At 48.8% G+C, this 11151-nt stretch overlaps 2 protein-coding genes across 2 annotated transcripts in view; both read left to right on the top strand.

Annotated features, from left to right (window-relative positions):
* Positions 1–1883: 1883 nt before the first annotated feature.
* Positions 1884–10638, top strand: TULP2 (TUB like protein 2; the record flags this gene model as incomplete). Its single annotated transcript, XM_082368671.1, has 8 exons — positions 1884–2066; positions 2242–2379; positions 7649–7960; positions 8873–8985; positions 9513–9627; positions 9713–9811; positions 10049–10220; positions 10505–10638. The coding sequence occupies exons 2-8, from the start codon at positions 2335–2337 to the stop codon at positions 10636–10638; spliced, it is 990 nt and encodes a 329-aa protein (XP_082224797.1). The 5' UTR covers positions 1884–2066; positions 2242–2334.
* PLEKHA4 (pleckstrin homology domain containing A4) overlaps positions 10512–11151 on the top strand; it is a 32427-nt gene continuing 31787 nt past the window's right edge. The window contains exon 1 of the mRNA XM_082368592.1: positions 10512–10630. Within this exon, the coding sequence (XP_082224718.1) occupies positions 10616–10630 (15 nt within the window). The 5' untranslated portion in view covers positions 10512–10615. The remainder of the gene's footprint in view (positions 10631–11151) is intronic.

Genomic DNA, 11151 nt, shown 5'->3' with positions numbered 1-11151 from the left:
TCCCCCCTCCCTCTAAGTCCTCTTTTTCCTCCCTGCTTACTTCCCAGAGACCCAGAGATTACGTCACTGGTTCCCAAAGGTAGGGTCAGGTATGTTGAGAAATTGGCCAGAGAGGCAAGGAACTGAGGTGTGAATGTGAAAAGCCTCTCCAGGCACGAGAGGAGGAGAGGGAGTCTCCAGGATCCTAGGTAAGTGGGTGCTGGGGGTCTAGGATCACTGGGGATGGGGTGTTTGGGATCCAGAGTCCTGAGTTCTCATGCCTGGGCGAAGGAGAGAGTTAGGTATTTGGGGAAGAGAGAGCTGGACTCCTGGGCTCCTGATAGTGATGAAAGCTGGAAACAGGCTGCTGGATCCCTAGCAAGTGTTGGTGCTGGAATTCGGGCTGCCTGGGTCAGGGGAAAATTTAAAGCTTAAGATCAGGTGTTGAAGGGAAGAGTCCATTGGGATGTTGGGTCTGGGTCCTGACTCCTCATTTTGCTTCTCCAGGATGTCTCAGGAGAATGACACATGGAAGAAAGAGTGAGTGGGGGAAATGAGATGGGCAGGGGTGGAGATGGAGGTGCAAGGGGGAACTCAAAGTTTGATTATGCCCACACCTACTCAGCTCTGGTCTCATAATGATGTTTGCAGGTTCAGCACCATTGGCCTTGCAGGAAGGGCCTGGGGGCTTGGATTTCTGGGTCCTACCTAAAGGGAGGGAGCTACAAATGAGGACTCCTGGGTCTGAAAGAAGAAGGGATGGGGGGTTTGAGTCCTGGGACAGGAGGGGCCTGGGGTCTCTGACTCCTGGATTCTAGACAGGCCAGTGCTGTGAGAAAGAGCTTCAGAACTGGTGGAGCAGGCTCGGGTTCTGCCTCTTCTGTGTCCTCACAAATGTTCAGAACCCTAAGGTGGGCAGGGGGAAGAAGGGGAGGGGCTCTTGGGCAACCAGGGTGCCCTGCTTGCTGTCACTATGAACCTGCACCTCTCTCAGGGCCCTGGGGGATGTGCTTGCCGCCATGAGGCTGCAGAAGCTGGAACAGCAGGTACTGTGCCCAGGAATCCTGCCACCCCCGACTCTTCCATCTTCCATACCTCCCCAGAAGCCCCACCCCCAGGACTTGCTCTGGGACTCCTGGTCCTCGTTGGCTCTCTCGGAGCCTCAAGTTTTGCAATTGGGAAATGAGAAAATAGGAATTTGGGATCCTCAAGAAGCAAACCTTGGTGATGAGACTCCAAAATTTCTAAGGAACAAGGGTTCTGGAGAGCAGGACTCCTAGGTCCTGGGGGAGGAGGGGCCTGGGAGCCAGGACTCCTGGATCTAAGGAAGGAATTGCTGAGGGACTGAAGGCCTGGAACTCTCCCACCGATGCAGGACGCCCCTTGCCCCAGGCCCCCTTTCACCCATGTCTTCTGGTCCGGTTCCAACCCTCCCATTCCCGCCCATACACCCTTTTCCCGCTCCCGCAGCGGCGGCTGTTTGAGATGAAGCAGCGACGGAAGCGCCAAGAGCCCCTCATGGTTCAGGCCAATCCTGACGCTTCCCTGCGGCCTCGGCGACCGCGGCAGCGGGAGAAGCGCTTCTCGGGTGACAGCGGTGAGGAAAGGTTCCCAGGGTCGGGCAGGAGCACAGCCCTGGAGGGAGGGGTCTGTGGGAGTGCGGGGCCTAAAGGGCTTAGAGGGGAAGGGCCTGCCGGAGCCCTGGGGCGGGGACTTGTAGAGCACGGGAGCGAGGCCTGACAGAACCCTTGGGTGGAGCGCAGGAGAGCCTGAGTGCAAGGCCTGTGACGGCCCAGGGGCAGAACCTGTGAGAGTGCGGGGGCGGGGTCAGGGAGAGCGCGGGTGCGGGTGGGGCCCGAAAGAGTCCTGTGATTGGGCTTGTTAGAGCTCTGGGGCGGAGCCTGGGGGAGCCGGGGACCGCCCAGAGAGTGCTAGGCCGGGGCCTGGAAAAGCTCCGGGTTGCAGTTAGGCAGAAACCTCACTGCTGAAGTAGGCAAAGCCCGAGGGCCGGGACTGGGTTATTTAGAGCCGAGGTACTGGAGAGCCCGCGTGGGATTGTTTACTCGCGGAATCGAGACAATTTAGCGGTAGGGCTGTGCTTGTTTGAGTCTTGGGACGGAGTTAGGGTTCTGAGTGGGTCTCGGGGGTTTGGGTGGTCAGTCAATCAGGGACGATGTCTCGGAGACCAGTGAGGAGGCGGATCTTCTCAGATGACCGGAATTTGTACATCGTGTTAATGGGCCTCGCCGCACCTTCTCCCAGGCCCCGGGAACCCTTTCCTTCAGGAGAACGTGCCAGAGGCACATCTGCACCCTGGTGCCCGCAGTGTCCTGAGCACCGTGAGCTGCGGTGGAGATGGCAGTGGCGAGCGTGGACCCCTGGTATCGCCGACAGAAGCAGGTAATCTCAAATCCTTGGGCCGCCTATACACTAGAACTCCACTCCCACTAGAGCCCAGGAGTCTGGAACCTCAGTCCTTGCTCTCCAAAGGACCCCCAGGGGCCCCGTTATCCTTCACACCAAGGAGTCCAGGTCCCGAACCTTCTCCCTCTCCAACACGCAAGAATCTGTATCTCCAGCCCTCTCCTTCCCCAGTATTCAGAAATCCCAGTCTCCAGACCCCCTCCCTATCCTGATTACCAGACAGTTCCGATCTCGAGTTGGAGGAAGTCTCCGTGGAGTATGTTCCTTCCTCACCACCTCCTTATGAAGAGCCTCCGGGGACTCGGCGCAGGGGTTGGCCAGCCCGCCAACGACCTGGTAATTTCTGGGACATTGGGTGAAATCTGGCCCCCTGGTCTATGTGGCAAATCCTCCCCCTTTTTGGTAACAGCTTTGTTGAGATATATCTCACATACTATACAATTCACTCATTTAAAGTTTACAATTCCATGGTTTTCAGTATATTTACCAAGATGTGCAACAATCACCACAGTGAATTCTAGAACATTATCATCACCCACAAAAGAAAGCCCTATACCTTTTATCAGTCAACTCCCCCCCCACCCCAGTTTCTCCCAGACCTAAGTAACCACTAATCTAATTTCTGTATCTTTAGATTTGCCTATTTTGGATATTTCTATATTCATATATAGAATAATACAGTATATAATCGTTTGTGATTGGCTTCTTTTGCTTAGCATGCTTTCAATGTTCATCTATGTTGTAGCATTATCAGTATTTCATTCCTTTTTTTTTTTTAAATATGTCATTTGTGATAATATTTCTAGTTTGTTTTGGGGTTTTTTTGTTTCAATTTGCCTCAAGACAATTTTACACTATAATAATATAATCTTTTTTTTTTTTCCATATACCCCCTGCCTTCACACAGGCATAGCCTCCTTTATTACCAACATCCCACTCCAGAATGGTATTTTTGTTACAGTTGATGAACCTACAGTCACACATCCTTATCAAAGTCTGTAGTTTACATGAGGGTTCATTCTTGGTGCTGTACATTCTGTGGGTTTGAATGAAAGTCTAGTATAGTAACCATTATACTATCATCCAGAGTATTTTCAGTGCCTTAAAAATCCTTTGTGGTTTGCCTACTCATCCCTCCCTTCCCCATACTTTTTTTTTTCTTCACACACACACACACACACTGTATTTTATTTTTACAAGAGATAAATAGACTGACACCAAGCATTGTACATGGATGACCACAAAAAAAGCAACAATGATTGCAATTACCAAACATGAAACACACTCATACTATGTCATAATATTGACATTCAGTCCAGTAATCCTGCACTGTAACAGCTCCTTTAATTTGCAGTGAAAATTGATTTGTATATTCTTTGCCTCTGAGTCCTTGTGGGATTTTTTTTTTTTTAATTCAAACAGAAAGTCACAAAAATTATACTCATCCTCATCAGTTCACTCAGTCCCATGTAATTAATTTTTTTTTCATCTTGATCTTTTGTTAGCACTTTTATGAGTTCATCAGTTTTTCATTAGAGTTCTGAAAATGCTTATTCATTCAGTTCAGCCGTACAGTCAGTTACCAGAAACCTGTACTTGTCAGAATCTTTTCCATGAATTTCTTGAAGGTGAAACCCTTTTATAGGAACATATTTGCAAAAGCATCAGAGTACACCCAGAACTGTCTGTAAATGACAAAAGACTTAAAAATGACCACGGTTAAAGATTTGATGAAAATTCATAATAATGCAGTTGAAAAGAAAATTAGTTACTTCTGAGATATACATTTTAAAGTAATAACTAGGATTATGACTTATAACATTATACCAGAACATATAAGATTTTTAGAAATTTCATGTAATGTCTGAAACATTTATATTAACATATTTCCATACAAATAACCCAATGAAAGTTTAGTACTAGTTGTTTTGTTTGTTTGCTTTTTAAACTGCAGGTTCTTATTAGTCATCAATTTTACACACATCAGTGTATACATGTCAATCCCAATCGCCCAATTCAGTACACCACCATCCCCAACCCACCACAGTTTTCCCCCCTTGGTGTCCATATGTCTGTTCTCTATATCTGTGTCTCAACTTCTGCCCTGCAAACCGGCTCATCTGTACCATTTTTCTAGGTTCCACATACATGCGTTAATATACGATATTTGTTTTTCTCTTTCTGACTTACTTCACTCTGTATGACAGTCTCTAGATCCATCCACGTCTCAACAAATGACTCAATTTCGTTCCTTTTTATGGCTGAGTAATAATCCATTGTATATATGTACCACAACTTCTTTATCCATTCGTCTGTTGATGGGCATTTAGGTTGCTTCCATGACCTGGCTATTGTAAATAGTGCTGCAATGAACATTCGGGTGCATGTGTCTTTTTGAATTACGGTTTTCTCTGGGTATATGCCCAGTAGTGGGATTGCTGGGTCATATGGTAATTCTATTTTTAGTTTTTTAAGGAACCTCCGTATTGTTCTCCATAGTGGCTGTATCAACTTACATTCCCACCAACAGTGCAGGAGGGTTCCCTTTTCTCCACACCCTCTCCAGCATTTGTTGTTTGTAGATTTTCTGATGATGCCCATTCTAACTGGTGTGAGGTGACACCTCATTGTAGTTTTGATTTGCATTTCTCTAATAATTAGTGATGTTGAGCATCTTTTCATGTGCTTCGTGGCTGTCTGTATGTCTTCTTTGGAGAAATGTCTATTCAGGTCTTCTGCCCATTTTTGGATTGGGGTGTTTGTTTCTTTAATATTGAGCTGCATGAGCTGTTTATATATTTTGGAGATTAATCCTTTGTCCGTTGATTCGTTTGCAAATATTTTCTCCCATTCTGAGGGTTGTCTTTTCATCTTGTTTATGGTTTCCTTTGCTGTGCAAAAGCTTTGAAGTTTCATTAGGCCCCATTTGTTTATTTTTGTTTTTATTTCCATTACTCTAGGAGGTGGATCAAAAAAGATCTTGCTGTGATTTATGTCAAAGTGTGTTCTTCCTATGTTTTCCTCCAAGAGTTTTATAGTGTCCAGTCTTACATTTAGGTCTCTAATCCATTTTGAGTTTATTTTTGTGTATGGTGTTAGGGAGTATTCTAATTTCATTCTTTTACATGTAGCTGTCCAGTTTTCCCAGCACCACTTATTGAAGAGACTGTCTTTTCTCCATTGTATATCTTTGACTCCTTTGTCATAGATTAGTTGACCATAGGTGCATGGGTTTATCTCTGGGCTTTCTATCTTGTTCCATTGATCTATGTTTCTGTTTTTGTGCCAGTACCATATTGTCTTGATTACTGTAGCTTTGTAGTATAGTCTGAAGTCAGGGAGTCTGATTCCTTCAGCTCCGTTTTTTTCCCTCAAGACTGCTTTGGCTATTCGGGGTCTTTTGTGTCTCCATACAAATTTTAAGATGATTTGTTCTAGCTCCATAAAAAATGCCATTGGTAATTTGATAGGGATTGCATTGAATCTATAGATTGCTTTGGGTAGTATAGTCATTTTCACAATGTTAATTCTTCCAATCCAAGAACATGGTATATCTCTCCATCTGTTGGTATCATCTTTAATTTCTTTCATCAGTGTCTTACAGTTTTCTGCATACAGGTCTTTTGTCTCCCTAGGTAGGTTTATTCCTAGGTATTTTATTCTTTTGGTTGCAATGGTAAAGTTTCCATAATTTCTCTTTCAGGTTTTTCATCATTAGTGAATAGGAATGCAAGAGATTTCTGTGCATTAACTTTGTATCCTGCAACTTTACCATATTCATTAAGTAGCTCTAGCAGTTTTCTGGTGGCAGTTTTAGGATTCTCTATGTATAATATCATGTCATCTGCAAACAGTGACAGTTTTACTTCTTCTTTTCCAATTTGTATTCCTTTTATTTCTTTTTCTTCTCTGAATGCCGTGGCTAGGACTTCCCGAACTATGTTGAATAATAGTGGTGAGAGTGGACATCCTTGTCTCGTTCCTGATCTTAGAGGAAATGCTTTCAGTTTTTCACCGTTGAGAATGATGTTTGTTGTGGGTTTGTCATATATGGCCTTTATTATGTTGAAGTAGTTTTATTTCTTAATATTCTATTGTGGTGACATTTCCTTTTATTCTCACGACATGACCAACGATTTCAATAACAGGACTCTGGGTTATCACCCCAAACTCCGCTCCCTCCTCCCATTTTAGTTCCCCAGTCTCCCGGATGCTCTCTCTGGGACAAGGGAAAGAGGGGACTCTAACCCCTCCCTGTCCTTAGATCCAGAGCAGTCAGAGACTTCTCAGCTTGTATAGACCCCTGTGCACATGGGGGAGGAGGAGGACCTGGCAAGTGAGGTTGATGAGAAATAAGTAGGGGTCAGAAACCCAAGATTTCTGGCCTTTTCCAGCTAGCACTGATGACCTTGTCCCGAGCTCCTGGGACCCAGGTGTCCTGAGCTCAGTCTTCTTCGGGCTTCTTCCACCCCTTAGGGGGCAGTGCTGAGGACGAGAGCGAATCCCAGGATGTTGGAGATGAATACGAGGTGCCCACTCCGAGACCAAACCCTGGAATGGATGTTGTCGGGGGCCATGGAGACTTGGCCTCCAACAAGGTGGGAGGTGGCACAGGCAATAAGGATATAGGAGGAGGAGGGCTAGTTTCGGACTCTAGGGGGGACGGGACTCTAAAATTCTGCAGCCCAGTCAAGGGCCCTTTTTACTGGTGAGTGGAACCTGTTATGTTTGTGCTAGCAGAGGCTCTATGGGTGCACCATTTATTGAGTCAATCTAGAGGATTTGAATTGATGTGAGCATATACATTAAAACCCAGCCCCTCGAAAGGCAGCGAGCTTTGGAGAGGGTGAGAAAGGGGCAAATGACACTCACTTTGCTACTGATGAAAGTGAGATAGTTTCAGTTGAGTAGATCTGGGCGGTACTATATGTTATCTAGACCCAATGAACATTGGTATTAGAGGAATGGGCAGTGCTTTCAAAGGGATTCTCCAATCGGTAGGTGGAATGGGTGTGGCTGCAGAGGGAGGCTAATGGTGCTGGCCAATCAACACATGAAGAGGGCTTGGCGGGGTGGGCCCCTTGAACGTACTGGCCAATCAGCAGGTGGCTGAGATGCTTGACCAATAGAAAACTGGGTCGAGAGAGGGCGTAACCCTGAGCTGGGGTGGCCAATCGCTAGTTGGCAAGGCGGGGGGAGGGCGGGTCTCGGCTGTCCCTCAACTTGAACTTGGCGCGTGGGCTAGGGCGAAGACCTGGAAGAGAAGAAAGAGGAGTTGGAGTCTACAGTGAGGAACTCCCCGTGGGCGGCCGACGAGGAGGTGTCCGAGGCCCCGGAAGGCGCGGGCGGCGCGGGCAACAGCGATGTGGGGAGCTCGCTCCGCTCGCCTCCCTGCGCCCCAGGCCCTCGGCTGGGCGAGGACATGGAAGCGTATGTGCTGCGGCCAGCGCTGCGCGGTCTCACGGTGCAGTGTCGCATCAGCCGCGACAAGCGCGGGGTAGACAAGGGCATGTTCCCTTTCTACTATCTCTACCTGGAGGCGGCCGACGGCCGAAAGGTGCGGTCTGGCAGCCTCGGAAGCAAGTCCCACCTCCCAAGGGCAAGTCCCGCCCCTTTCTGAGCGAGGTCAAGACTTAGGCGAATCCAGGCCTTGCTCGTCATTGAACTAGGAATAGTCAGCTCCAGCGCCAAGTCCTGCCCTTCACAGCACTAGGCTTCTTTCCTCTCAGAGCCCGATAGGCCCTCCCCGTCCCATAATATAGCCCTGGCCACTCTCGAGTTGGGCCCGCCTTTCTCAAAGCTAGGCCACGCCCTGTTGGGAGGTCCCAAGCCCCACCCCTTACAGACCCTCGTGAGGTACTGGCCCCATCTTTGTCGATCCAAGTCTGGCCCCTCAATGAGCCTTCTGTGTTATCAGGCCCCACTCAATCCTGAGACAGGCCCCGCCTCTCAGGAGCCAAGCCCCTTCCTTCGTGGATTTTCCACCCATAGCCAAGCGACTCCCCTCTCAGTCTGGCCATTCCTCTCTCAAGTGTGGCCGCTTCTCCTCAATTACTCATTCTCTCCCAGAAAGAGGCTTTTCCCCAACTCAGTGCCAGACCTGGTTTTTCCCAGATGAAACACGTACTGAAGTCCTGCTGCGATGTTCCAAGTGAGGCTCTTCCCTGTTCTCCAAAGCCAGGCCCTGCCTGCCAGTCAGGCTGGCCCCTGCCTGGGCTCAGCCCCAACCCTGCACCCAATGGCCGAAGGAATAAGGGGGAGATACTAAGATGTGAAATGAAGCTCCCCATTCAGGACCCAGCTGATGACTTCCTTCAGTGAGAACCGCATCTCCCAGCAAGCCTTGGGACGCTTATTGCTCCATTACCCTTTCTTCTGTCTTGGGGACATGGTGTTTCCTTGCTTTGGACCCCTCGCCCTAGCCAAATACCAGAAATCGATTCTAATGGGCTGTTTCTCACATCCACAGTACTTCCTTCTGGCTGGGCGCAAGAGAAAAAGGAGCAAAACCTCTAATTACCTCGTCTCCCTGGACCCCACAGACCTATCTCGGGATGGGGACAATTTTGTGGGCAAAGTCAGGTGGGCAGAGTCCTGATGTGTGTGATAAAACAGGTGGCAGAGGGCCAGGGGTTGCGGGGGGGGGGGAGAGGACAATTGAACTACATTTCCCAGCGGGCTGTAGAGTACAAGTTCCACCTGCCCTAGAACTTTTTCTCTTGGGGACTGATGGGTTTTGTAGTTCTTCAAGTTGCAACCCCGGGGTGGTTGGGAATAGAACTGAAGGCTTTGGAGCAGGGACTGGCATTTAAGACATTTGACTTCTTGAGAGACACGGGGCTGGCATTCCTAAGTTCCTGTGGGAGAAGAGAGCTGGGATATGTGAGTTCTTTTGTCTTGGAAGAGCGTTCCTAAAGGGCCAAGGCAGGAGGCTAAAATCATGGCTCACCAAAGAAAGAGAGGGGGCTGGGACTAGATACATGGAACATAGAACATGAGTCTTTTGTAGAGGATTGATCGGAAGAGTTCATGAGATGACATGGGAAAGCAGTTAATGTAAAACAGGAATAATTATTATTTTTATTCTGACCACTTCCCTCCTGGAGCAGATCTAATGTCTTGGGCACCAAATTCACCATCTTCGACAATGGGGTGAATCCAGAAAGGAAGAATTTTGTCCCAGAGACTGCTCGGATCAGGGAGGAGCTGGGGGCTGTGTGTTATGTGAGTGTCCGGGAGACGAGAGAGAGTGGAGCAGGACGGTGGGGAGGGAGAAAGAAGCAGGCCAAATGGAGCATACTACCCTCAGGAGACCAACGTCTTGGGATTCCGAGGGCCCCGGAAAATGACTGTGATCATTCCAGGAATCGACGCCCAGAACCAGAGAATCAGTGTCCAGCCACAAAATGTGAGTCCGCCAAGGTTGAGTGTCTCTGGGTCAATGGGGAGGAAGGCCTGGGGGACCGGCCATAGGTCCTAAGGGGAGAGGGAGCCGATGGATTGCATAAGGTCATATATGAAGCCGGGAGGACTTTGTCAGACTTATATTTCTCAGGAAGGAGCGCCTAGGGACTCAAAATTCTGCGTCTGGCGAAAAAAAGCTGGTTGGTAGTTGGTTAACCACGTCCCCTACTTTACCCTCTAGGAACAGGAGTCGCTACTGAGTCGCCTCCAACGGGGGGCCAGCCAGGGGCTGGTCCTGCTGCAAAATAAAGCCCCATCGTGGAGCGACGAGAGCGGCGCCTACGTGCTCAATTTTCATGGTCGCGTCACTAGAACCTCGGTCAAGAACTTCCAGATCATGCATCCGGATGACCGTGAGCTCCTAGGCACTGGTTTACCTGGGCAAGGGAGCAGGACGAGAACTACGTCTCCCATTAGCACTTGAGCGTTTTTCTAGGCAGGGCCGACTCCACGCTATTGCAAAGCCTATTGGGAAGTGTAGTTTACAAGGCCCTCTGCCATGTAAACTGCACTTCCGGAGGATTCCGCGCATAGTGAGGGCGCCGCACAGCCTCTCGGGAGTCGTAGTTCTCGCGGCTCAGAGGCCCGCGGCAGGGAAATGACACCCGCTCCTCTTAGTTCCTGACTTCCTTCTCAGCGGACTACCTGGTGCTCCAGTTCGGTCGCGTAGCCCCAGACACGTTCACCATGGACTTCCGCTTCCCACTGTGTCCGCTCCAAGCCTTCGCCATCTGCTTGTCCAGTTTCGATGGGAAGCTGGCATGTGAGTAATTCAATGAAATACTCTCATCAGCTTGTGTGCCTGCTCATTTGGAGAAAGGGCCCCAGCGTGCCTTCTTTTGCACCAGTTTACTAATAACCAACACTTATTAGACGCCGCCTGGGTGCCCCGTCCTGTGCTCTAGTCAGTGGGCTGTTCGGCAGCACTTGCTCTCCTGAAATCACAGTCCGATCATGGGGAATGGGTCTTAAACAACAAAAAAATCAAAATGCTCATCTGCTATGAACGAGGAAGGCACACAAGTTGGCTGGGTCAGAGCAAGATATCTCTTTAAAAAATCTACATCTGAAGAATCACAAGGAGCTAGCTGAGCCAGAGGGGTCAGGGACGGGAACAGACAGTAGCCACAGCTCATACAGAGGTCTTAAGGTGGAAGGGGGCTTGGTCGGTTTGGGAATGAAAGGATAGTGTAGCAGGAGCCTGGGGAACCAATGGGGAGGGGCAAGGTATGAGGCTGGATAGGGTGCAGGACGTTTGGGCCACTTTTTAAAAAAATTAACTAA

The sequence above is a fragment of the Balaenoptera borealis genome (genome assembly GCF_965194805.1).
Source record: "Balaenoptera borealis genome assembly, chromosome: 19".
Taxonomy (NCBI): Eukaryota; Metazoa; Chordata; class Mammalia; order Artiodactyla; family Balaenopteridae; genus Balaenoptera; species Balaenoptera borealis.
Note: the sequence above shows the minus strand (reverse complement) of the source record. Positions and strands in the feature narration are given on the sequence as shown.